Genomic DNA, 27,867 nt, shown 5'->3' with positions numbered 1-27,867 from the left:
CACTAAGAGAGGGTGGGGGAGGGTCCCCCACACCCCACCGCCCACACGACACGGGGCAGAGTGGGGACAGCTGAGCCGATTCCACAGAGCCCCCACAAGCCCGTGGGTCTCCGCACCCTGGACTCGGGGCCAGCTGGCTGGGAGCCCAATCCACCCCGGGGGAAACAAACGTCACCCTCCAAGCCAGACCCATCCCCCAGCTCACCATCCTGGGATGGGTGGAAGGGTCATCGCACAGAAACTCAAACTCCCCCTCGTCCACCTCCAAGATGGAAAGGTCCCTGTGGAAATTCTGAGAGCTACAAAAGCCAGTCCCCCACCAAATATCGTCAAACTTTTTCCACTGCACCAGCAGTGAACCCACATCTACAGAGCAATCATCAAGCAGGGCATCCATGAGATGGTCTCCCACAAGAGACCACACCTCCCTGGAGAACACCTCCGCAGGGTTTGAAAAAAACCCTTGTCTGGCCCACAAAAAAATTCTTTCAAAATCACTCTAGAAAACAGAAACTTGTTTCCACTCCAGGAGATTCCTCCAGAGGTCCAAAACTAGAGAATCCTCCACAAAACCCACAGAGGTTGCCATCACCACAAGAGCAGCAGACAAAGCACCAAACTGGGAGGGGGGTAAACGACACAACCTCACCGGCAGTGCGGACTCTGTGCCTCGCCCTAGGCTGCAGTTCACGGCGGCGGTCACCAGATGTCGCTAAAGCACACAAAAGAACACAAGCGCACACTGCTACTCTCAAGGTGAAGGAAAAAGGAAAGTTTATTTTCTGACTCCAACATTTATAGTTTTCCAAAAGTGACAGTGGATTGGAAAGTGACAGTGCCACCTCTCCAATGACACTGGACAAACCAAACATCAGCTTTCTCCTCCTCCATAAAGGAATGCAAAACAATGAGTTATTAACAGAAAGTGTGTGAGAAAGTTCACTACAAGAATGTCAACATCAGAAGGCTTAGAAAATCTTAAAAAAACAGGATGACACCCCTTCTCTGCTACCCCCACCCACGGGTGTTCTTGTTGGGCTGGCTGCCCCAGCCCCAGTTCTGGGCAGAGTGGTGGGCAAAGGCTGCCATCACAGCTGGAAGCTGGCTCCCCACTCAGCCCTGCTCAAAAAAAAACTCAGCTGAAGACTCAGTGCCACTCAGGGCAGCAAAAGAACCCTGCTGCCACACCCAGCTTGGGTTCTTCCCCGCCTGGCACGGCCCAGCTTCTGCCGCTGGCCCCGCTCACTCACCAGCTCGCCCCAGTGCTGGACGCGCTTCCGTGGCACCCTTTTGATGGCCAACTGCAAGCTAAAGGCAACAGTGGGCTCAGCTCGCCGCCCGCCCTGCCCAGACCCATCCTCTGCCCTCCTTCTCCTGCGGCCGCCGGCGGCGCCGCTGTTCACAGAGGCGCTGTCCGAGAGCCGCGTGGCCACAAAGACGCTGCTGAAGCCGCCGCGCCCCAGCAGCGAACCCAGCCTGTCCTGCTCCTTCAGGCCCGGCTGCGCCTTCCCTGCGGGTGGGACGCGACTGTCTGCACTCGGCCCGGGGCCAGCAACGGCCCCCGAGCACCCCTCACCCGCCCCGGGCCGGCCATGCCCAGGCGTTCGCTCCCAGGAACGCGGCACAGGAGGCTCGGGCCCAGTGGCCGCGCTGCCGAGCAGCGGAGCTCGGGCCGGGGAAGCCGCAGCGGAGGCGGCGGGAGCGGCCGCGCCGCATATGTCCTCCACGGGCCGAGGCCGGGACTGGACCCTGTGCCGAGTCATGCGCCGGGCTCTGGCCAGGCGGAGGCAAAGGGCGGCCATGCCGCCCCCGCCCCAGGCACTGATGCCCACCCGGCAGCACCACCGCCAGTATGGCCAGAGCCGGCCGGAGGCGAGACCGCGGTGGGACGGCCGGGACCAGGCACGGGGCAGCCCCACCCAGGGCCAGGGGTGGGCCAGGGGCATGGCCCGGCCGGGCATGGGGGGAGAGAGAGAGACTGGGAGAGGAGGGGACACCGGGAAAGGGAGACCGGGAGAGGGTGCGGGACTGCTGGAGAGGGAGAGGAGAAGTGAGAGGGAGTTGACAAAGTCGCTTCTTTCGCTGCTGCTGCTGCCGCTGCCACTGCAACTGAATCTCTGGGGCCGTTTTTCCCCGTGTCTGTTTGTCCGTTGCCTGCTCACCCCCACGCTGAGCCCCGCGCTCCCCGGGGGCAGCCCCTGAGCCTGTCCAAACACAGGAACTTTGCCAAGTTCAGCCAAGACCCAGAGTCTGGACTCCTGCACAGCGTCACAGGAATCCCCTCGGTCACTCCTGTGCATTGCATTGTCCCTGCTGAGGGTCAAACACTATTTGAGCCCGTTCCCTGAATGCAGAATTTGTACCCGACCCAAGCACTGCATTTACCTCTCCAGTATTGTTTTACAAAAAAAAAAAGAAAAAAAGCAGGGGAAGGCAAACTGTGTATAGCTCGTGGTATTTTACAGTGTCTAAAACATGCCAAGTCATGGATCTTCAAGGTGAGATCCATTTGGAATTAATGGGATGGAGAAGTAGTGCAAAGAGGAGCATGAAAATAAATAGAGTAAAACATCTTGGTTTGTTTCTTTCTGTTTTGATTTCATTTCTTGAAAACTGTTTCAGTTCTTCCAGAATCTTGTCCACAGTCCTGTTTGCTCTTTCCAAGAACCTTTCCTGGAGAATGAGATGCAGCTTCTGTCACAAGATGTGCCAGCAACTGCATCTTCTCTTGGCTTTCCACACCATGCGTGCAGCATGACTCTTGCAGCAAAGCAGGACAAATGTTTGAAGAAATTTACAGCTTGTTCTTTCCATTCCTTGTGGACGGGGCAGTTGTGCCATTGGTAAGGTTTTCATTGTTACTGTTCTACCCTAAGAAAACATGAGGGGCTATCAGGAATTGTTAGGGGAATGCAAGCCTGACTGAATGCAGAGGAAGAATCTCCAGAGCCTGCAGCCAGAAATGGAGAGCTGTGTGATAATCATTCCAACATCCCCATGGACATCTTGAAAGTGATCAAGAACATGAAAATGGGTTGACAGAAGGAGTTTGTTTCAGTGTTCTGTTCAGCTGCTTCCACATCTCATGCATTGATATAAATCAAGAGTTACAGTCAGTTCATGAAAGGCACCAGAACAAGCTGGACCTCTCAGGAGATGACTGAAAGAATGTGAAAAGGAGAACTTCAGGGAATGACTTAGTGAGCTTTGCCCATACAAAGGATCATTTTTCCTAATAATTTCCAATCCATTTCCTCTGCTTTTGTCCTTCTTAACAAGTCCATTTTCATCCCAGATTCCTCATGAAATGGGAAACCTGAGCTTGTGGAAGTGCCTGAAAGATGCCCTGTTCCTCTGCAGGGACACTCAGGCTGAAACAGGAGCTGGAGCCCTCTCTGGGGAAGCCTTCTCCGAGCTGGAATTTGTGCTGTGCTGGGAGAGGAGGAGGAGGGGGAGAAGGCTGGTGCTGTGTGGCAGGAGCAGGAGGTTTGGACATTCTGTCTGCGCTGCTGCCCCGCAATGGGCGGCCGTGCCCGGGGCTCTAGGCCTGGCCCTGCGTGTGCTGAGCTCCCGACACTGTGGGAGCTCCCCGGACTAGGCTCAGCTTCCCGCTGGGCCTGGGCAGCAGAACTTCCTAATATCTCGCTAGATATACTTTTCTGTAGCTTCAGGAGTTATTCTACCAAGCATTAATACACAGACCATTGTTCTATTTGATCTTACTTTCTACTTCTAATAAAATTTTTCTGCTGACAAATCTTATGGCTTCCGCTTAGCTCTAAGCACAGTTCTGCTGCCTCTGAGGCCTGCATTTTGCAGCTTTCCCAAAACCCTCTGATTTGAAGGATTCCTAAAATTCACTGTCACTAAAGCACTATGGGTAATGCTGATCAAAAAAGGCAGTTGCAGTGTTACAGATAAATTTCAAGTGGCAAGCTGAAGAGTGGAAAGAGCAGCCAGGATCTCCAATTCGCAAGGCAAAGGCACCATCAGCCTCCTGCTGTCAGCTCAGGCTGAGTAAAACTGTGCTGAAAACAGTGCTGGAACCCGATCCTTTCTTCCTCTGAGGGCTGGCTCAGGGCAGCACAGGTGGGCCCTGAGCAGTCAGGGCTGTGTGTGGGTGATTGCCGCTCTAGTCCAGAATTGAGCTGGAAAAAGCCCTTGGGAGCCGAGGCAGGAGCAGGCAGGAAGGGGCCGGCGCTGCTGCTGCTCCTGGCCGGGAGCCCCGGCTGGGCCGGGCTGGCGCCCCCTGCGCTGCGGCTGCTGCTGCTGCCAGAGCCGGGCGGGACTCGGGGACAGGGAACGGACACGGGGGGACAGCAAAGCCTGGCGGCTGCAGGGATGGTGGCGCTCAGGCCAGCACCAGCACAGAGCTTCAGCCTATAGTTAACCCCGAGGGAAACACTCGGGAAAGGCTCCATTTCAGTCATTCTGCACTCGTGGCTGTGAAATGACTGAAATGAAAGGAGAACAAGCAGGGCCCGACCCCTCCTCCTTTGGGAGGAGCCACAGGCCTGGGGCTGTGAGGGGCCATGATGGGCTGTGAGGGGCCGTGAGGGGCTGTGAGCAGCTGGGAGGGGCTCTGGGATGGGCCATGACGGGCTGTGAGGAGCTGTGGGAGGCTGTCAGGGACTGTGATGGGCCATGATGGAACTGTGAGGTGTCATGAGGGGCCAGGAGGAGTTTTGAGGGGCCATGAAGGGCTGTTGGGGACCTTGAGGGGGAGAAGGTCTCTGAGAGGCTGTGGGAGGCCAGGCACGTCATGGAACAAAGGATCCATTATGACATGTGGAGACAAGGAGAATGTTGTAGGCTGTACAAAAGCTCATGGAACCAAAAGGCCATCGTGACATTCCGGGGCCTCATGGAACCATGGAGACCATTATGACACTTCAGGTCCCAATGGAACCAAGGGGCCCTTGTGATACTGCAGAGCCTCATTTAACTAAGGGGTCATTGTAGCACAGCAGGGCCTCATGGAATCAAGGGGATCGTAGTGGGGCTCTATGAGACCACGGGGACATTCTGACTCTCTGGAACCAAGGAGACCACTGTGACACTGCAGAGCTCGGTGGAACCAGGAACTCATGTAACAGTGAGAAGCCCAAAGGAATCAAGAGGCCATTCCATACTTCAGGGCTTCATGGAGCCCTGTGACACTGCTGGGCCTCACGGAATCCTGGAGAACATTATGGCATTTTGAGGCCTTGTTGAGTCAAGGGGCTCTGCAGGGCCTTGTGGAACCAAGGAGCTCTTTGTGACACTGCAGGGCCTCATAAAAGCAATGAGACTATTCTGGCACTCTGAGTCCCCATGGCACCAAGGGGCCAGTGTGACACCACAGGGTCTCATAGAACCAAAGCAATTGTGACACTGCAAGATTTCATGGAAGCAAGAGGCCAGTGTGTCACAGCCATGCCTTTTGGAACCAAGGGTTCATTGTGATCCTGGGGAGCCCAACAGAACCAAGGGGCCATTGTGGTACTCTGCACAGTCCCCTGGAACCAAGGAAACTATTTTGACACTGCAAGGCCTCATGGAAGCAAGGGGCCATTGTGCCAATGGGGACCCAAAGAGACCATGGTGACATCATTGGACTTGGGGAAACAAAGATCTGTTGTGATACTACGGGGCCTCATGGAACCAATGGGCAATTTTGATGCTGCTGGGCCCCAAGGATCCAAGAACATGGAAAAGTTCTGGTTGGCTTGGCCTGACTGGTCCAGCTGACCTTGGCATGTTGAGTGTTGGTTCTCATCTGACCCTAAAACCCTGGACTTCTGTGCTTTCCTTCCTGTGGGAAAGAACTCTCCTTTTCCTCCAGAGGTTCATGGCTGAAATTGGGATTCCATGTCCAAATTCAGTTATATCGAAGGATGATTCCTGTATGAAAACTGCCAGAACAGACAACTCTGGGTGGCCTTGGCATCTTGGAGGCCACTTCTCATCTGCCTTCAAAACACTGGGGGTCTGTGCTTTTCTTTCCATGGAAAAATCATCTTTCAAGTGCAGGTGTTCGTAGCCAAAATCGGGAATCTGCCTCCAAAATTCCTTGTATCCAAGGACAGCTCCCAGACAAAAGCTGCCAGGACTGTCTAGGTTTCCTTGGCTTCCTGAAGGCCAGCTCTTATCTGCCTTTGAAACTCTGGGGCTCTGTACTTTCCTTCCTATGGAGAAGAACTGTCATTCTTGTCCAGGTGCTCATGGACAAAACTGGAATTTGGCTTCCCAAAATCTATCTACCCAAAGACTGCTCCCACACAAAAGTTGCCAAGACAAACAGGTCTGGCTGGCCTTGGCCTCCTTGGGTCTGCCTGTAATCAGCCTTTGAAACACTGGGGCTCTGCCCTTTCCTTCCTGTGGAGAACTGCCATTCTGTTCCAAGCAATCATGGCTTAAATGGAATTGCACCTCCAAAACTCCACAAATATCCAAGGGTTGTTTTCAGACAAAAGCTGTAAGGAAAGACAGGTCTGGCTGGCCTTGGCCTCTGGTGACTCCCTCTGATCTGCCTTAAAAACCCTGGGGCTCTGTAGGTTCCTTCCTGTAGAAAAGAACTGTGCCTCTTCTCCAGGCACCCTGGACTCTAGCACATGAGCACTGTATAGGGCTAAAGTGCTCAGTGGGGTGGAAACTGAGGACATCAGAGGAGAGCCCTGGGAGGGACTGAAGGGTGCTTTCAGAGTTGGTGAATAATTCTGACAAAGTAGAGAAAAGCCTGAATAGAAAAAATCAATGCCAAGGGTGGCTGGGGAGGCCCAGATTGGGAACAAGGAGAAAGGAATTTCCCTCCCTGGGCAGGGCCGTGGTGCAGCACATCCTCAGCAGGAGCCTGGAGCAGCCCAAGGCTCTGTGTGGGCAGGCAGAGGCAGGCAGGAGCCAGAGCTGTCAGCAAAGGAAGGGCCCAGCCAGGTGGGGCAGCCGGGGGATGCCGACAGCCTGCAGGGACAGAGGCGCAGGGCAGGGACACCGTGGGACAGCCTGGGCTGCACAGGGCACAGGGATGGGCAGCAGCTGCAAGACAGCCCTGCCAGAGCCAACTTGGGCAGCACTTTGGCCATGGCTGCTGGGCCTGGGCCTGAGGCCACGAGGGGACAAGTGACCCTTGCAGGGCTGGGACCTCATTGCCTCCTTGTCCCTGCTCAGCAGCCTGGCAGGGGCCGCCCCATGCTCCTGCCCTTGCCATTGCACATCCCCACATGCCAGTGCCCATCTGGGAAGAGCCCTGAGCAAGGAGGGAGGGACAGGATCAGCCTGGCCAGGGGCTGGGGCTCAGGCCTGGGCCCTTTGCATTCCTCAAACACATCCAGGTGTGCTCAGCACCAGAGACACTTTTGCCTTCTTTGTTCCCAGCTGTCATCACTGCCTCCAGTGTTCTGCACTAACTGGAACTTGGGGACACTTTCTCAGTCGTGTTCCTCAGTGGGAACCATTAAATCTTCAAGAAGTTTCAGAGTTTCAATTTAATTTTGAGTTCTTGAGAAGTTTTTGAGCAATCTCTGGGACTTAGTCTGATGTAAACAACACCAAAGTCCCAAAAGGTTCATTAAAGTCCTTGTGCTGTGTCTGTACTGCTGAGCTTTAAAGGAACAGCTCTTCCCAGGACCAGCTCCTCTCCCAGCCCAGCAGGGCTGAGGGCTCTGCCTGCAGGCACTGAGGGGAGAGGAGCCAGGCAGAGACAGGCTGAAGGCAATCAGGATTGGGAAGACATTGAGCTGAGACTTCACCTGGGGAAAGATTTTCACAGCCCTGTGCATGGTGAGTGTGTGGGTGCAGGGCAATATCCCCTGTGCTCCTGGAGGGATCTCCTGAAGCCAACACACCCCACAGCCTGGGGGATGTGTCAGGAGGACTCTCCCCGTTTCTCTGTGGCACAGGAGCAGGAGGAGGAGGATGTGCTGCAGAGCCAGGCTTCCCTGGGCACCACCAGAGGGAGAGGGCAAGACGGCCTGGGACGGCTGCAGGGGGTGAAGCTGGGGCTGCAGCCAGGGCTGCCCAGGGCTGTCCTGCAGAGCAGCTCCTGCAGCCCTCAGGGCTCTTGGCCAGCCCAGGGCATGTGCCACCTGCCAGGGGCAGCTCTCAGCCTGCCTGGCAGCTCCCCATGGACACTGCAGGGGAGAAGTTGGAGGTGGAAGGAGCCACCCCCATCAGGGCAGACTCCTGCTCTGGAGATGGTGCTGTATGGCCAGGGCTGCTCTCACCTTTCTCCTAAACGGAAGGGAAAGGGGCTGTCAGCTTTGGCTGTGTCACTGACACTCCTGCACTGTCACCCTGGGCATGAGCAGATGAGCCTCAGATCTCCCTCAGAAAGTGCCTTCTCAGCCTCCTCTCCCTACAGACAGCAGCAGCAGTCCCTTGGCTTGCAGCATCTCTGTCTGTCTGGCCTGCCCTTAAGGCCCTGCTGCCAGGGAGATGCCCCTGGGCAGTGCCCTGTGCTGGGAGGGGTCTGCAGGGCAGAGCTGAGCCCCCAGAGCTGGGCTGGGCTCTGGCAGCACTGGCAGGGACAAGGCTTGGATAGAGAGAAACAACTCCCAGTAGGCACAACTCGAGGCAGCAGAGAGCCAGACCAACCCTTGGCATCCCTCCCTGCCCAGCTGCGTAGGGAAAGAGAGAAGGGTTTAGATAAATTGACTTTTAAACTGGAGTCTTTAAAAACTCGACTGAATTTTTCTAGCTCAGTTTATGTTGGATCACCCTGAACTAGAGGGAGATGGAATCGGCAAAGTGCACCTGTGTGTGGACCAGCAGGTCTGACTGCAATGGGGCAGAGGGAGCCCTGTTTTCCCTGTGGGCTTCCCCAGGGTTCAGGCTGAGAGCAGTGCCTAAGATGAATCAGTAAATCAGGAGCATAAACCCAAGCTCAAGAATAAACATATTGAGTGAAGTTTCCCCACAGGTAAAGAAGTAGTTTTGAGGGAATTCCTAAAATAACCCTATAGGGTTGATTCCAAGAGCTTGGTCTCAGCTTTCCAATGTCTTGTTTCTACAGTCCACAATGCCCAGAGTTAGGAATGTCCAACAGCAGCTCCATCAGGCACTTCCTCCTGCTGGCATTGGCAGACACGCGGCAGCTGCAGCTCCTGCACTTCTGCCTCTTGCTGGGCATCTCCCTGGCTGCCCTCCTGGGCAACGGCCTCATCATCAGCGCCATAGCCTGCGGCCACCACCTGCACACGCCCATGTTCTTCTTCCTGCTCAACCTGGCCCTCAGCGACCTGGGCATGATCTGCACCACTGTCCCCAAAGCCATGCACAATTCCCTCTGGGACACCAGGAACATCTCCTACACTGGATGTGCTGCTCAGCTCTTTTTCTTTACATTCTTCATTGGAGCAGAGTTTTATCTCCTGACCATCATGTGCTATGACCGCTACGTTTCCATCTGCAAACCCCTGCACTACGGGACCCTCCTGGGCAGCAGAGCTTGTGCCCACATGGCAGCAGCTGCCTGGGCCAGTGCCTTTCTCTATTCACTGCTGCACACAGCCAATACATTTTCCCTGCCCCTGTGCCGTGGCAATGCCCTGGGCCAGTTCTTCTGTGAAATCCCACAGATCCTGAAGCTTTCCTGCTACAAATCCTACCTCAGGGAACTTGAGCTTCTTGTGCTAAGTGCTCTTCTATTCTTTGCTTGTTTTGTTTTCATTGTTTTCTCCTATGTGCAGATCTTCAGGGCTGTGCTGAGGATCCCCTCTGAGCAGGGACGGCACAAAGCCTTTTCCACCTGCCTCCCTCACCTGGCCGTGGTCTCCCTGTTTCTCAGCACTGGGTTTTTTGCCTACCTGAAGCCCCCCTCCATCTCCTCCCCATCTCTGTATCTGGCCCTGTCACTTCTGTACTCAGTGGTGCCTCCAGCCCTGAACCCCCTCATCTACAGCCTGAGGAACCAGGAGCTCAAGGAGGCCCTGAGAAAATTGATTGTACTGTATTTTCAGAAGCATTTCAGGACCATTTTCTGATGCAGAGCCTTTAGAATGTAACTCTTTAGAATCTCATCCTTTTTCCCCCTATGTCTCTGTTTTTATTTTGTAACTTTTTTCTATTGTTGGTATGTTTTTTACAAAATACTGCAGTATTGCACTTAGCATTTCTACATTAATATCTACCTTCTTTTGAAATATGAAGACTTGCAAGAGGCTTTTTCCCTTGAGATTTAAATAAAAACAAGTGCTTGCCCTGACATGTGTGCCCGGAATTCTTCCTGAGCCCTTCTCTTTCCCTGCAGGGGCAGTGCCTGTGAGCAGGGCTGCAGGGTAGAGACTCCCAGCACAGCAGCACAGCCAGGGACAATGGCCCTGGCTCTTCCCACATCTGCTCTGCCCAACTGCACCCTGTCCTTGCCAGCCCTGCTGTGGTTGTAAGGCCGGAGTGCTCCTGCAGCTTGGTCACTGTCCTGCTGCGTGTCCCTGCTGTGGCCACAGGCTGGGCCAGGCCGTGGGCACTGCTGGGACACAGCTGGGCTCCAGCACAGCAGCTCCAGCAGCAAAGGGCATCTCCTGAGGGCAGGGCAGGGGGGCTTCGCTCTGCTCCAGAGCTGCTGTCAGCAATGTGCCCCAGGAATGCCCTGGCACCGCTGAGCCCAGTGCCTGGGGCAGGGGGGGAGTGTGCAAGGGGAGCTCACAGCAGTGTCCTGGCACAGCCAGAGCTCCTGGCATGGACCTGAGGAAGCAGAAGAGCAGGGCCTGGGCCGTGTCTTTGTTCTGGGCCAGCCTGGGAAGGTGCCCCAGGGCAATTGTCCCACACCAGCCCCTGCAACCACCATTGCCAGCACTGGCCTCTCCCCACCTGCAGGAGGTTCTTTGTCCCTGTGACCAGTGACCAGGCCAGCAGGCCATGTTTGCTCTGTGCTGAGGAGATCTCAGCAGTGCATTATGTGTGTGTGGGGAGAGGAACCCCAGTGAGCACAAACACCATCAGCAGCACCCGGGGGTGGCACAATTCCAGTGGCACAAACAGGGCCTTGAGGCCACTTCACTCTGAGAGTAACGTCCTCTGGGCAAACATCTGAATCCTTTGCTGGGTTGTGGTTAGGACTGCACAGAGAGAAATATCCCAGGCAGGGAGGCTCCCGGAAAAAAATCCTCAGGGCAGCCATGGACTGCACAAAGGGACATTGGATAGAGTGAGGGTCTGTGGGGAGAAATTAGAGCTGCCTCCCTTCTGAACCAGCCCGAGGACCTGGACAGGGCTGTGCTGTGTTCTGGGCACTGACCTGGAACTGAGGGAGGTGGAAAAGGCCTTTGGTGTCAGGGCTGTTGAGAAGGCTGGGCAGTGTCACTGTGGGACCTGTCTCAAACCCTTGGAAAGGCCAGAGCCATCCCAGAGGGTCCTGGGCACTTGGGAAGGGCAGACATGGAACCAGTCTGCACACAGGGCAGGGAGAGGCAGTGGGAGAGTCACAGCCTGGTCAGGCTCAGCAGGGAAGGGGATGTGGCAAATCCTCCTGCAGCCATTCCAGGCACTGGCAGGACAGGGCAGGGACTGCAGAACCCACGTGGGAGGGAAAAGGAGGGGATGTTGTGTGCCCAGAGTTCAGCCAGGCCTGGGACAGGCTCTGCTGTGGTGTCCTCAGAGCCAGACTGGAGAGAGCTGGGCTGAAGGAGTGGAACATGGGCTGGGTGGGAGTTTGGCTGAACAATGAGGGTCAAATGTCATCCATGGTACAGAGTCCTCTTTGCAGCCACACCCTGGTGACATCCCTCAGTGACCAGCCCTTGGCCACTACTGTGGAATATTTCTATTGTGTCTACAATGCCATGAAATGTACTTTCAATTCCTTTGTGGATGCTGCCAAATTGCAGGGAGTCTGTGACTGAACTCATCTCATTAATGGTGACTGCAAAATGTAATTGGGCAAGATGACTGATTTGGGTAAATTTATCTTGCCATCAGGTGCCAAGCAAGCCACAAGAAAGGGCAGAAAATACGTATGCTTCAAAAGAAAGTAATTTCAACAGGGTAAAACCCCAACCCAATGAAAAAATGAAAAACTTAAACCAAATCAAAAAACCCAAAGCAACACCTACCCACAACAACACAAAAACCCCACAAACAAACCAACCAGAAAAAGAAAAAGCCACAGAAGAAAAGCAAATCCACAGGAAATCTCCTACTAGCAGAAAATGTTTAACCACCCTGTGGCATGTGAGGATTCTGCATGTGTAGGTGCTGTTTTGAAAGAAAAATGTCTTAAAAAAGAAATTATTCCCTACCTCCCATGTCCCCCCGCTTCTCTCAGATGATTTCTGATCATGGTGTGACATGGAATGGAACATCCCTTGGGTCCGTCCAGCCCAACTGTCCCATCCCTGTTCCCCAGGAACACTTGCCCACCCCAGACCCATAGGTTGGGGGGTTGCAGACGCCTCATGCAGGGTGAGCACTGAGACAAGGACAGGAGAACAGAACATTTACTCTTGTCAAGGACAGTAGAACAGAACAGCCCAGCCTTGGAGAAACTGATTAAGGATGTACCACTGGCAAACAGAAGTCCCAAGAAATGCAAGCAGGATGCCAGCTCAGCTCTGCAAGGCTGACAAAACAGAAGTTATGCAGAACAATAATATTACCCTTACTCAAAAGGGGATCAAGGAACAGCCATCTGAAAACGACTCCAGATGTTGAAGACAAAACCCAAAGAACCATAAAAGCATTTGTGATAAGGGGTGCAACTATGTCAAATAAACGCAAAGGAAGTGGGGATAGCTAATGGATACATAATCAGTGTGTGTGATAAAAACTGTTCATTCAATGCTTAATGCACTCCAATGGAGGAAGGATGGCCCAAGTGATCACAATGCTGTAGTAAAGAATACCTGCTTTCAAATACTCAAAACTGTGTTCAGAAGTTTCTATCCAGTGGATTTCAGTATGAGTGGTATCCTTGACTCCATTATGCCCCACACAATTGTCCCTTGGTTCCATGAGGCCCTGCTGTAGAAGAATGGACCCTTGGTTCCATTGGGTTCTGTCAAAATGGCCTCCTTGGCTCTGCACTGCCACAATGCTCTCCTTTGTTCCAACGAGGCCCTGCTGTGTCACAATGGACCCTGGGTTCCATGAAATTCTTCAGTGTCACAATGGCCCCTTGGATCCATGAGATGCCACAGTGTCTCCATGGTCTCCTTGGATCTACACAGCAATAATGGACCATTGTTTCAGCTGGAATAGATGCTAATAAAGCCCAGGGTAGGGAAGCAAAAAGGGCATTTGCATGGTATCCACAGATGTTTAATTCAGCTGTGTGGTGAGATATTCAGGGTCACAAGGCAGGACTCCTGAGGGGAATCCAGGTTTCTGTATCTCGAGAGGAAGGGGCTGATCAGTGCCGGGGGGGCAGTACAAAGATGGGGCCAGTGGGAAAATAGGGAGGGAGTGGCTGAGGGACAGAGAATAAGGTGATGGAGCCAATGGGGTCAAACAGCTTTCGAGGGAAGCTTCTTGTGTCTCCCTAAGCCAGGGAATGCATCTCAGGGTCTCCACAGCTGCAGAGTGTCAAAATGGCCCCTTGGTTCTTTTGGGTTCCTCAGGATCCCAGTGGCCCCCTGGCTGCGTGAGGCCCAGTTGTGTCACACTGGCCCCTTGCTTCCATTGGGCCCCACAGTGTCACAACTGTCCCTCCCCTTAGTTCCATGAGGCCTTGCAAAGTCACAATGGACCTCTGGTTCCATGAGTCTTACATTTTTCCATGAATCCTTAGTTCCACGGGGACGTAACATCCTTAGTTCCTGTAGTGTCACAATGGTCCCTTGGTTACATGGTGCCACACAGTGCCACAATTGCCCAACAGGGCCTCATAGTGTCACAACGGACTCCTTGGTTCCATGGAGACACAAAGTGCCACAATGGCCCTTTGGTTTCACAAGCACTCAAGGTGTAGAAATGGCCTCCATGGTTTCCTGCAGCCATGCTGTGTCACAAAGGACCTGTGGTTCCATGATGCCCCAGAGTGTCACAATGGTCTCCTTGATTCTGCACTTTAAGAATGTCCCCTTGGTCACACAGAGCCCCACAGTGTCATTATTGTGCCCTTGGTACAATGAGGCCTTGCTGTGTCAAAATGCTCCCTTGGTTCCATGAGGCCCCATGCGTCATAATGGTCTCCACGGTTCCATGAGGCATTCCTGTGTCACACTGGACTCTTGTTTCCATGGGGCTCCCGAGTGTCACAATGCTCCCTGGCTTCCATGAGGGCTGGCAGTGTCACAGGGGTCTCCTTGGTGGTGCAGTGTCACAATGGACCCTTTCTTCCATGGGGACTCACGATGTCAGAAAGGTCTCCTTGGTTCCATGAGGCCCTGCAGAGCCCCTTGATCCAACGAGGCCTCCAAGTGTCATCATGGCCTCCAGGATTCCATGAGTCTCCGCAATGTCCCAATGGACCTTTAATCCCATGGGGTCCTGCACTGTTCCATGAATCCTTAGTTCTATGGGCCCTGGAGTGTCACAATGGCCTCCTTGGTTCCATGGTGCCACACAGTGTGACAACTGCCCCTTGGCCTGCCAAGACTCCACAGTGTCACAATGGTTCCATTCTTCCATGAGGCCTTGTAGTGTCAGAATGGTCTCCATGATCCCATAAGGCCTTGCAGTGTCACCACAGACCATTGGTTTCATGGAGCCCCACAGTGTCACTATAGTCCTCTTGGCTCCACAAGGCTCTGAAGTGCCACAATGGCCCTTTGGTTCCACAAGGCCTCCAAGTATAAAATGGCCTCCATGGTTCCATGAGGCCCTGCTGTGTCACAATGGACCTTTGGTTCCATGATGCGCAAGAGTGTCCCACGGTGTCAGAATGGACCCTTCATCCCATGGACACCCACAGTGTTTCCTGCAATCCCCTTGATTCCACCAGGCCCTGCCATGCTCTAATGGCCCCTTGGTTCCATGTGGGTCCCAAAGTGTCAGAACAGTCTCCATTGTTCCATGAGGCCCTGCAATGTCGCTGTGCTCCCCTTGGTTCCACAGGGCCCCGCAGTGGAACAATGGGCTCTTGGTTTCATGAGGTTCCTCAGTCCCAATGGTCTCCTTGGATCCACAGTGTCACAGTGGCCCCTTGGCTCCATGTGGCCATGCTGTGTCACAATGGCTCATGGTTCCATGAGGCCACACAGTTTAACAAGGGACCCTTGGCTCCATCAGGCCTTGCTGTGTCACAATGGACTTGTGGTTCCATGCACTCTCACACTGCCAGCAGCAGTCTCCTTTGTTCTGCAGTGTCACCATGGACCCTTTGTTCCATGAGGTTTCGCCATTGAACACGGTCACCTTGGTTCCGTGAGGTTCTGCAGTGTCACAATGGACCCATGGTTCCACCAGGCCCTGCTGTGTCACAATGGCCCCTTGGTTCCAAGAAGTTTCTCAGGGTCACAATGGTCTCCTTGGATCCGCAGTATCACAACAGGCCATTGGTTCAATGTGGCCCCAATGTGCCAAAATGGATTTTGTTTCCAGGGGGCTCTGCTGTGTCACCATGGAGCCTTTGTTCCATGAGTTTTCACAGTGTCACAGCTGACTCCTTAGTTCTGTAAGGAACCACAGAGAGCAAACCTCTGAAATATCAGAATAAGGCTCCTTAACACTGATTTGCTATTTCACAGGGTATCAGTAATTCAGGCGTGAGGTCTGGTGAGGGATAATTCCTAACCTTACATGGACATGTGATTCTACCAGTATGTTGCTTATACAGTCACTAAATATGAATTACAATTTACTCATTTTCATAAAACCCAGCCCAAGTTCCCAGATTCACTCCTTGTTTTCTCTATCCCTGCACCCTTGAGCCAGATGTCTTCTCTTCCAACCATCCTTGCTGGGAAAGCAGCCCCTGCATGCTGTGTTCCTGTGCTAAAAGTTCACAGGCACAGTAAAAATTAAATTAATCCTTTTGATATCAAGGCCAAGGCTTTGTGTGGGCAGGCAGAGGCAGGCAGAAGGCAGAGCTGGGTGCAAAGGAAGGGCCCAGCCAGGTGGGGCAGCCGGGGGATGCCGACAGCCTGCAGGGACAGAGGCGCCGGGCAGGGACACCGTGGGACAGCCTGGGCTGCACAGGGCACAGGGATGGGCAGCAGCTGCAAGGCAGCCCTGCCAGAGCCAACTTGGGCAGCACTTTGGCCATGGCTGCTGGGCCTGGGCCTGAGGCAGGAGCAGGGGACAAGTGACCCTTGCAGGGCTGGGGCCTCATTGCCTTCTTGTCCCTGCTCAGCAGCCTGGCAGGGGCCGCCCCATGCTCCTGCCCTTGGAATTGCACATCCCCACACGCCAGTGCCCATCCCGGGAAGAGCCCTGAGCAAGGAGGGAGGGACAGGATCAGCCTGGCCAGGGGCTGGGGCTCAGGCCTTGGCCCTTTGCATTCCTCAAACACATCCAGGTGTGCTCAGCACCAGAGACACCTTGGCCTTGTTTGTCCCCAGCTGCCATGACTGCCCCCAGTGTTCTGCTCTAAATGGAACCTGGGGACACTTTCCCAGTCATGTCCCTCAGTGGCACCCTTTAAAACTTCAAGAAACTTTGGCGTCTAAATTTAACTTTGAGTTCTTGAGAAGTTTTTTGAAGACACTCTCAGGGACTGAGTCTGATGTAAACAACATCAAAGCCCTGAGAGACTCATTAAAATTTTCCAAGTCCTGTTATGGGGAAAGATTTCAAACACCTTGTAAAAAAATACACATTCCTATTTTAAAGGAAGTATTTTATTTTATTTCTCTTTACAGCAGAGGTGATTGCAGCATTCTGTGATTGATATTGACCCAGGGTCTCTCCTCAGCAGCTCTGGCCTGCTCACAGAAGCTGTGCCTAGAGCTCTGACGCAGTGTGGCCAACCTTGCTCCTCATTGCCAAGCCCCATCCTGTCTGTCCTCACTGCCCTGGGCCCTGCTGTGCTTGCAGAGCTGGCTGCCCTCAGCCTCAGAGGGGATTTCCCTTTTTGGGGTTTTTTGAAGCAGTCTGAAACTGCTGAGTTTCCCCAGTGCAAACAGACACACTGCTCAGGTGTGTGCCAGCCCCAGGTGCCACCAAAGGCACTGCAGAGCTGCCCTGGGCCAGCTGTGAGGGTGGATCATCAGCCCAAGCTGCACTGGGCCCCTGCAAGGGGCTGTGGCCATGGGCACTGCACTGACCCCACTGCTGGGTTTGGCTGCCACGGCCACCGTGAGAAATGAAACTGTCCTTGGAAACACTGGGGAGGACTGGGACATACTGGGAACACTGGGAACGCTGTGGGAGAGACTGGGACATACTGGGAGTGACACTGGGGAGGACTGGGAAAACTTGGGAACGCTGGGAACACTGTGGGAGAGACTGGGACATACTGGGAGTGACACTGGGGAGGACTGGGAAAACTTGGGAACACGAGGAATGCTGAGGGGGAAACTGGGTCGACTGGGATGGACTGTAGGGTACATTGAGACAGACTGGGACATACCAGGACATACTGGGAGTGATACTGGGACAAACTGGGGACAGGGAAGACATTGCAGGGAAGAATGGAGACACAGGACATACTGTAGATGACATTGGCATGAACTGGGCTGTACTGGAAAAGAACTCAGGTGTATTGGGAGGGACAGGGCTGTACTGGGAGGGATTGGAGGAGCACTGGGGTTGTACTGGTCTGTACTGGAAATAAAGTGGTCTGTAGTGGCAGGGACTGCAGAGGTTGAATGGGCTGTTGCCACCTCCCATTTGCTGATGCTTCCGCCCATCACGGCCTGAAAAAATCAGCTTAGGGACCGGAGACTTCGGGGCGGTGCCTAGGGTGGGCGCCATATTTTCTTTTTCCTACAACTCCCGTCATGCCACGCGGCCCGATTGAGCTCAATTGCAGCCAGGATTACAAAGCCCGTCATGCCCCGCGCTCCACAGAACCCCGGGATCGTCCCCCGTCTGTTCCATAAGTGTCCCCCAGACCCTCCAGGATCCCTCAGTGTCCCCTCAGCGCCCATTTGGGACCCCTCAAAGCGTCCCTGGCCCCCCTGGGGGCTCCCAACCCCACAGATGCCCAATACAGCCACTTCTCAGAATTCATCTCCTCTCATTCCCCGCAGCCCCAGAGCCCCTCATAACACAGTCCCGCGCCTAAAACTCCTGCCGTGCCCCGCGCCATACTGAGCCCGGTTAGAGATCCCCGAGTTCCCCGCAAGTGCGCCCGAACCGTTTACGTTCCCCCGAGGATCTCAAGTCGCGGCTCGGACGCAGAAGTGTCCGCCAGGAGCCTTCCCGGACCCCCAAACAAAGCGTTGGAGCCACTTCAGGGACTTCAGCTCCCATCATGCTCCGGGGTGCACGCCCAGTCGTGTTCCAGCCGGAACTTCATCTCCCGTCATTCCCCGCTCCGCCCCTGAGAGCCATTGTAGCTGCGCCTCAGACTCCCGTGATGCTCCACGGCCCCGTTTAACCATATTAGACCAGCGACTACAACTCCCATCACCCCCCGCGCCCCAGAGAGACCCGTCAGACCCCCTCCCCAAGGGCTCGCTGGGACCCCGAAGGGCCCCAAATTCCCCTCCCTGATCTCCAAGGGCCCCCCTGGATCTCCATGTGCTGCCCCGGACCCCGAACTGTCCCTCGGAATCCCTGAGTGCCCCTCTAAGCGCCGACCCGGCTCCCCCAAGTGTCCTCCAGACCCTCAAGTTCTCTCTGAATTCCCTCTCCAGACCTATAACTGCCCCAAATGTGCCCCAGAAATGTCTCCATGGACCGCAAAGTGGCCCCTTTTATCCTGTCTTTGAAAATGATAAAAAAGATGACAAAAGGATTTAAAATAGGACTGATTAGCATAAAGAAGAAACAATCAATAGCCACACTGGTCAATGAATTAATGAAGGGAATTGCGTTACTTAGAACAATGACCAATAAATTTTTTGCTTGCTAAAAAGCTGTGGATTTTTAAAAACAAATATTAAAATTTTGTAATACAAATATAGAATAATCCTATAATAAAAGATTTATAATTTTCCTAATTCCATAAATTTTCTTTTTAAGCGGAAATGCATATTTATTTTTATGTTTTACAATGTCAGTCTGTAAGAGATGGTCCAAAGATCCCTCCTCTGCCTCACAGCCGCCATCAAGGATGGAGATTAAAGCCCTCCCCAAGGACTGAGACTGAGACCCTTCAAATTCTAACCCAGGGGTGCTGGCCTGACAGGAGCGGGATGTCTGCCATAGGAAGCGGGATGTTTCCCATTGAAACCAGTCCTGAAACAACGGGCTCCGCTCACTGCTGGCACCGGTTTGTGCTGTTCAGAACTGGGCTGTCTCTGCCTGTTCCCAATGGATTTATTCTCCACTGTTCCCTCCATGTGCCGTCCTGGTCCCCCCGCCCGGCGGTAGGTTATAAAAGAGCCCTGAGTTAACCAAAGACTTTGAGATTCTCCCCGATGTGACCAGACGGATCTATTGGCCAGACAACGAGGATTTCATCTCTCTGTTGGCAGCCATTCCCCCCCTCCTTTTCTCTGTCTCTCTGTCCTTTATCTCCTTTCTAATCCTTCCGTTGCATTTAGTGGGCAATCACTAAAAGGTGCATTTGTTTTGGTTAATACTGAAAGTCCCCTGCTGTGTGTCTTTGCACCCTGAGATCAGTGAAACGAACCATCGTGACCCCCCTTGTACCAGGGGATGGTGGCACGGCCTGATGGGGTTGCTGCCCACAGCATGTGAACGTGATCTTCTTGGTGGCGACTGCACTGCTTCATCTGCTCTTGCTTTCTGGTCTCCCTATCCCAGAATTACCTTTGCCACCTGCCTTTCTTATATTGTGGTTCTCTGTAGTTCCTTCAATAGTCAGCCCTTCTTAAGTTCACTCTTGGAATAGGGGATCATCACCTCCCCATCATAGTGAGTGCATTTGAATGCACTTGAATGCATTTGGCTGCATTCCAAATATGGTCCCTGTTTTTGATTTACTGTGGAATCCCTGTTTGTATTTTCTACCTCTGTGGAGGCTGGGATTGAAGGTATTTGAGATGATATTTCACGTTCAGATTCAGGTGGTTTTTGTTTCTTATCAGTGACACAGCCTCACAAGCATGGGTTCTGCAGCCTTTCATCTAAGGCACAAAATGGCTCACTGTCTCTTGTTACAAGGCCTGGATGGTGCCAAGGAGACCATGGTGATACTGGGGATCCAAGGAGACTGTGGTGACACCATGGACACTCATGGAACTATGGGCATTGTGACACAGCAGGGCTTCATGGAACCAAGGAGTCAATTGGGATTCTACCAAACCTCATGGAACCAAGGGCCCATTGTGACACTGGAGAACTTCAGGGAACCAAGAGTCTCTTGTGACACAGGGGGTACTCATGAAACCCTGGAGACCATTTTGAAACTTCAAGGCCTGATGGAACCAAAGGGTCCTTCTGGCACTTCTGAGCCTTGGAAGCAAAGGCACCACAGTGACACAGTGGGGCTCTGTGGAACCAAAGGCCGTGGTGACATTGTGGAGTGTCATTGAACCAACTGCCCATGGTGGCACTGCAGGGCCTGATGGAATCATGGGCACCATTGTGACACTACAGGGCGTCATGGAAGCAAGAGGCCATTGTCACACTCTGGGGCCTCTTGGGATCCAAGGGCACTTGGGATACCATGGAAATTATGGCAACTGTGGCACCATGAAACCAAGGAGACCATTGTGACCCTACAGGACCCCATGGAACTAAGGATTCATGGAACAGTGCAGGACACATGGAACCCAGGGGCCATTGTGAAGCTGCGGAACCAAAAGAGCCCATTGTGACACTGTGGGCCCCATGGATCCAAATGTCCATTTTGACATTACAGGGCCCCATGGAATCCTGGAGACCACTGTGAAACTCTGGGGCCTTGTTGAATGATGAAGTGTCCCTGCAGGGCCTGATGGAACCAATGAGACCCCATAGAGCCAAGGGTCCATTGTGACCCTGTGGTACCAAGGTGTCATGGGTTGACCCAGGCCAAATGCCAGGCATCCATGTGGGCTGCTCACTCACTCCCCTCTGCAGCTGGACAAAGAGAATTTAATAAAGGGTTTGTGGGTTGAAATAAGGACTGGGCGAGATCACTCATCAAATACTGTCCTGGGCAAAACAGGCTTAGCTTAGAAATGTTAAATTCATTTATTACTAACAAAGTCAGAGCAGGAAAAAGGGAAATAAAATAAGCTCCTCACCTCCCTCCTTCCCAGCTCTGCCTCCCACCCCAGCAGTGGAGGGAGTCGGGGAATGGGGGTTATGGTCAGTTCATCACCCATGGCTTCTGCCCCTGCTCAGGGAGAGGAGTGGTTCCCCTGCTGCACCGTGGGTCCCTCCCAAGGGAGACAGTTCTGCAGGAGCTTCTCCCATGTGAGTCCATTTCAGGGGCAGCAGCCCTCTGCAAACTGCTGCAGTGTGAGTCCCTGCCAGGGACAACAGTCCTTCCCAAACTGCTGCAGCATGGGTCACTCTTCCAGGGGGTGCATTCCTCCAGGGACAGGCTGCTCCAGCCTGGGAGCAGGGCCCCTCTCTCCATGGCTCTCCTGCAGGGTGCCTGGGTCTCCAGTGCCTGGAGCACCTCCTGCCCCTCCTTCTGCACTGACCTTGATGTCTGCAGAGTTTTTCTTCTCACATGTTCTCCCTCTGCTCTCCTCTGACTGGAGTTAAAACTGCGCCACAATCTCTATTTAGATTTCTTTTTCAGTCTCCTATCAGAGAGGCATTGCCACCATTTGTAACTGGCCCAGCCTTTGCCAGCAGAAGGTCCATCTTTGAAGCCACCAGGAATTGGCTGTGCCAGACATGGTGGAAGCTTCCAGCAGCTTCTCACAGGAGCCATCCCTGTGCCCCCCTGTGAAATACAAAGCTGTGTTTCGTGTCAGGTACATACAGGCAACGTGGTATTTGTGATTGTAATATGTGTGGAAACTGACCATGGGACAGGTATAAAGATGAATTCTAATAATTACTGAGGAAAGTAAAGCATGGAAGAAGGCCTTTGAACCTATCCTTTGTTTGTAATTAACCTCTAAAAGTCTTAAGTTGATTTAGGAGCATTTGAATTAAAGCTTTAAGTATGTTGCTTTCTGACAGGAACTTTCTGCTTGTAGCTAAGCCTTAAAGAGTTTTGCAGTAACAACCTTTTGAAGTATAATTTTAGAATATTGCTTGTAGTAAGGATCTTTGAAATTATAGTTTTAGAATATATATAAAGGAAAAGTGAAAAGCAGCTTGAGAAAGGAAGATGAACATCAACTCAAGGATTTATAGTTTCGACCAAGCAAAGCTGGACATCACTGTTAGGAGGTTTATAGTCCTTGCAATCAAAAGGTGGACACATATCTGGAGAGCTGGACCTCACCAGATGGGAGACTTCTTCCTTCTTTCAGAAACCGAACCACCACCATCTGGGGATACTCCTTTCTGGGATAGATCCTGAGAAAAACTAAATCAAGTAGTGTATAGAATTATAATGTAAAAATTGGGAATAGAAACTGCTGTTGAGTAAAAATTTGGAATAGAAACTGCTGAGAAAGCTGATGAGTACCCCTATAAATATCTGTAAGCCTCAACTATCGGTGTGCAGTTGGAGGGAAAACCTCCCTCACTGTACCCAGTGCTGTATTGCTCATACTTTACCATTTTAATTAATAAATATATTGCTGCTTGAATATTTGCCTAGTCAAGCTTCTCATTTATAACACAGTGCTCAGTGGATGCTTGAGGGGTCTCTGTACCTCATGCCCTGGGAATGCTTGGGAGGGCCTGGAGGGGTTGTCCCTATCCCTGTCACCCCAGGCCATTCCCCAGGGGCTCTCCATCATTCTCACCCCAGGAAATGCCTGGGGGGTCTTCCTCCCTCTCACCCTGTGCCAGGGGGTGCTCGGGGCAGTCTCTCTCCCTCTCAGCCCAGGGGATGCTCGGGGGTCTCTGTCCCCTCACCCTGGGGGATCTCGAGGGGTCTCCATCCCTCTGGCCTCAGGCAATGCCTGTGCAGGGCTGGGGACCAGGGGCTCTGTGTCCCTCTCTCCGCTGAGGGTGCTCGGGGCTGGGGAGGCTCTCCGACCTTCTCACACCTGAGTGAAGGTGCAAATGAGACCATGGGAACACAACCTGTCGATCTGCTCGAACTTGGATTGTACTGAACAAGAAATGGAACGGAGTGAGGGAGAGAAAGAAATCAGAAATGTTCTCAGAGAGAAAGAAATAGGAAAAGGCTCCAGATGGACTCTGCAGCTCCCGGGGACACCCGCAGGGCGCAGCTCCTTTCACAATTCTAGCCAATCAGAAGAGGCACTAACCAATTTCCAGCCAACCAGAGCATTTCTCGCCGATGACTCACCGGTTGCCAGGCGGGCCCGCAGAGCCCGGCGGCCCCGGAGCGGAATTTGGGGCTCGGGCCGGGGGACGGATCCGCCCCGGGGGGGTCCCCGAGCCCCTGCCCAGCCCTGGGGCCGATCGGGGGCTCCCCCACCCAGCAGCCGGTGCTGCGGGGCCGCGGGGCAGAGCGGTGGGAAAGGGGGGTCCGGGCTGGCAGCGGAGGAAAAGCGGGAGGAAGAGGAGGGAGAGGAGGAGCAGGAGCGGGAGCGGGAGAATCGCGGCGCTCGCAGCGCCCGCACGCCGAGCCTGCAGCACCCCCTGCCCCGGGAGCATCGCCCCCAGCCCCGAGCCGCAGGGGAGGGCGGAGGCCGAGCTCGCCCCGGCTCCAGCCAGGGGTCTCCGGGAGGATTTTTTGGAGAGTGTTCGGAGCCGGCAGATCCCGGACTCGAGCCCCGGATATCTCCGGGCTCCCCAAGAGGAGCTTTTTCGCGGGGAGAGGAGCCGCGATCGCCCCTCGAGAGGGTCCTGGGGGGTCCACGTGGGGATGGCCCGGTACCGACGGGGCGGGACATTGGTTTTGGGGATCCCCGTGAGAGCCGGGGCTGTGGAACAGGGGAGCCCCGGGACGGGGAGAGGGGAAGGGGCGATACCGGAGCTGGGGGACCCCCGGCAGCCCGGAGATGAGGCGGGGACGGGACCCCCTGACCCTGACAGGGGCGTGTCCTGGGGTGACTTCATGATGCTCGTACCCCATCAGTCTGTTTAGCCCAGAAATGAGTTCTGCACCTTGAAGGCTGGTTCTGAGAGCGAAGGGGAGGAGGAAAAAGCTGCAGTTTGTTTTCATACACTGCACTAACTCCTCCACATTCCGGCTCCTGGACTGTTGTGATGCCTTAAGGAGCTGGAACAGAGGCCACATGGAGTAAAGAGGAATAAAGTTGATTTTTATTGAAGTGCCTTCAAAGGCCACACCCTGGCAGCAGAGGAGCCACAGCTGTGGCTCTGCCTGGATGGCTCCAAGATGGGAGCAAAAGAGGGCTTGCTCATGAGATCTCACATTTTTATGAGTTTTAGTCCATTTGTATATAGAAGTTAACTGCTCAATTAATAGTTTCAAATTATGAAGTTGCATCTTTCTTGCTTGCTTGCCTGCTGTCCTCTTTTCATGTTGTTTATGCTTTGGGCCTGAAGTTTTAAGAGATTGTCCTTGAGTCTCCAGCTAGAACAGGATTGTTTTGTCTTCACCACCCTGTGAAAAGATCCCAGTAACATTTAACATAAAGCTAAGAGCTGCACATCAAAACAGAATGGAAAAATTTAAAACCTAAGGTATTGGTTGTCTGCAGTTGGACAGACAGCAGGACAGAGCTCTCCTTTGCTTTTAGTTAGTTTTAGCTCGCTGAGGCAGAGAAGTTCCCCCAACTGTGGTTTTTCTATTTCTTTGGAGCTGTTTAAAGCTGCTCTGGACTGAACAACCAGAACACCACGGGCACCTCACACCTGTGGCCCACCAGGCTGAGCCTGGGCTGTGGCAGTTCCAGTGCTGGAGGGGCCATTAACAGACTGATAAGAGACTGATAAGAGACTGAGTGAGCGGAGCTACAGCCCACGGAGGGACTTTCTGAGTTTGTCATCTCTTTTGGAGCGGCAAGAGGTTTTATTTTTTAATATTGTTCATTTTTTGTGCTGGTGAATGCTTTGCCTGTTAAATAAACCAGTTTACCCCCTTTTCTCCATGGAAATATTTTCTCGATCTGGTTGGAGGAGGCGCCTCTTGAATCTGCTTTCTAGAGGAAACGCTTTTGGAGATTTTCTCCCAAATTTGCCCTAAACCAGGAGAGGGTGGTGGGAAGAGGGGAGAGCCCCTAGTGACAGGACTGGGGTGAGGCTGGAGAAGGGAACCCCAAAACCCCCCAGCATCCCTAAGCAGGACCCTAGAGAGGGGGAATCCCCAGTGCCCATGGGATCTCCAACAGCCCTGAGACAGGGGACCACCAGAACCCCAGAGACTGGAAATTGGAAAATCCTGGTGGCTTTTTTTGATTCACTCTTGATTTTTGAAGGATTTTATGGACACCAGATGACTTCTAGTGATGGACTTGGGTGGGAGGAATCTCCAACCCAAGGCATTCACACCTTGTTTTTCCCCAAACCAGGATTTCCCATTCCCAAACCTTGGCAAGATGGAGGAGGAGAAGGCTTGGGAGGAAGAGGAAGATGGCCCGGGACACCCAGGCAGGTGAGGAGGAAGTCAGTGCCCCTTTCCCCCTCTCTCCTGCTCTATCCCCCAGCCCAGCACAGCCCCCGGCTGCAGGACAACCCTGCTGCCAAGCCCGTCCTGCTGGGCATGCACTGGGGGGATCTCCTTCCCCTTTCGGGTGGCAAGGAGGCAAATCCCATCCTCTCTTTGTCCTTCTTTCCCCAGGGAAGGAGCTGAGGATGGAGACCAGGGAGGACAAATCCCCACAGCAGAACCTCATGGAAGAGGCTGTTTTGAGTGACTCCACAGTGCAGGAACCCAATGTGGAGGAAAAGCCCCGGCAATTCCACACAAGGAGGGGCTGCAAACCCAGCCCAGGGTGCTCTGAGGAGGAAAGACCCACCCTGAGCCAGGAAGGTGGACAGAGCTTCAGCCAGAGCTCAGAGCTGGTGGCCCATGAGCAGCTTCATGCCAGCGAGAGGCCGTATGAGTGCTTGGAGTGTGGGAAGAGCTTCAGGAAGAGATTCAACCTGATCTGCCACCAGAGGATCCACACTGGGGAACGGCCCTACGAGTGCTCGGAATGTGGGATGAGCTTCAGCCACAGGTCTGACCTGGTTGTCCACCAGAGGTTCCACACCGGGGAGAGGCCCTACGAGTGTCCCCAGTGTCAGAAGAGGTTTCACACCAGCACCCACCTCCTTGTACATGAGCGGATTCACACAGGGGAGAGGCCCTTCTGCTGCCCCAACTGCGGGATGGGCTTCAGGCACAAATCCACCCTCGTCACCCACCGGCGCATCCACACTGGGGAGAGGCCCTACGAGTGTCCCCAGTGTGGGAAGAGCTTCTCAGACCGCTCGTTCTTTACCCGACACCAACGGAGGCACCGGTAAGGGCAGCCCTGTGAGTGCCCCAGCTGCAGGGGGAGCTTCATGCACTGCTCCAGCTTCATCCCCCATGGGAGGACCCACGTTGGTCAGAGCCCTGGCCATCCACATTCCTGGTGATCTGCATTGGGAAGGCGGCTGGACTTTCTTTTTTTTTGACCCTAATTTTCTTTGGATTCATCTTCATCTCTTTAAAACAGAGAAAATTGGGGTAAAACTCAATAAATTCATCAAGGGCATCTAAAGCCTCACTTTTTACTTGTGTTTCAGGGCAATCTGGGATTCAGGGAGATAATTGGGAGAATTTGGGGGTATTTGATGTACTTGTTTCCCTTTCTTGGCACTAAAAGAGACAAGAGGGTTCAATCTGTCAACTCAATGCCACTGAAAACTACTCAATCCCACCCCAAAATTCCTTGATTCCACAGCTCTTTGGTGTGGAATGGGGTTGGAAGGGGATTGAGCAAAGTGGCCTTCAAATCAGGAGGCTTGACATGGGCATTAGGTGGGGCAGGATGGGTGGGACGGGGTTTGGGAGGTGGGAAATGGGGGAACATATGGCTTGGGAAGGGGGCGTTGATGTCCAGGAGGGGTGGGATGGGTTGGGGATTGACTGGGGAGGTGGGCTGGGGTCTGGAATGAGACAGCCAAAGTTTGGGGATGATGAAGGGAGGGGAGCCCATTACTGAATGAGTTCTTGAATAATCCACATTCCTGAAGAGATTTTGGAGTATCTCATGTTTCTTAGGCAGTTTTGGGCACTCCCCAGCTCTTGGGGGTCTTTCCTGAGAGCAGCTCCATGAAGCCCCATTGCCAGGGGTGGTTGCCTTGGGCACGAGCTCAGAGCTGTAGCCAGAGTCTGTTGCCTTGGTGCTGGAGAGCAGAGAAATGATGAACGGCCCCACACATCTCCAGTCTGTGTTTGGGGGCAGGGAGAGTTCTGCATAGGTGGGGTGGTCACTGCCCCACCCCAGCCACTGCAGCCTCTGGTGCAGCCCCAAAGTGGCAGCCAAGCCCCTGGCACCCCAAAAACCCCACCTGAGAGAGGGACCAGAGCAGGTCAGGCTGTGACACGGGTGTGACACTGACACGTCCCATGGCCCTGGAGCTCACAGCAGCTGAGATCCATGACTGACTGTGGATCTCTGTCTCCCTCTCTCTCTTCTCCTGACTTCATCTTCTCGAAATCTGGATAAGTTGAAGTTGGACAGGTTAGAGTTTGCTAAGTCAGTGCTTTATGAAGTGATTTACTGCAATTCAATGCTATTTAAGATTTCCCAAGTACCTCATTCTCTGAAGTTTGCAACTAAATTTTGTTCTCCACCCTCCTGAGAAGATGTTTTCTCCCCCTGGCCATCTGTCCTGCAGGCTGTGCCCCCTGTGTGTGCTGCTCCTCTGCCCTGGCCGGCTGCACTCGCCCATCTCGCTGTGCCCCAGCATTTCTCACCCAGCGTTTCTGTGCCCTCCCTGGGCTCCCTGCACCCAGCGCTGCCGGCTCCT

At 53.6% G+C, this 27,867-nt stretch overlaps 1 protein-coding gene across 1 annotated transcript in view; it reads left to right on the top strand.

Annotated features, from left to right (window-relative positions):
* LOC134433446 (zinc finger and SCAN domain-containing protein 2-like) overlaps window positions 1-26,463 on the top strand; it is a gene marked incomplete at its 5' end in the record, with an annotated part of 210,633 nt that extends 184,170 nt beyond the window's left edge. The window contains one exon of the mRNA XM_063182297.1: window positions 25,895-26,463. Coding sequence (XP_063038367.1) covers window positions 25,895-26,373 — 479 coding nt within the window. The remainder of the gene's footprint in view (window positions 1-25,894) is intronic.
* Window positions 26,464-27,867: the final 1,404 nt, after the last annotated feature.

Source organism: Melospiza melodia, unplaced genomic scaffold, assembly GCF_035770615.1.
Source record: "Melospiza melodia melodia isolate bMelMel2 unplaced genomic scaffold, bMelMel2.pri scaffold_18, whole genome shotgun sequence".
NCBI lineage: Eukaryota > Metazoa > Chordata > Aves > Passeriformes > Passerellidae > Melospiza > Melospiza melodia.
This window is presented reverse-complemented; position numbering and strand designations above follow the sequence as displayed.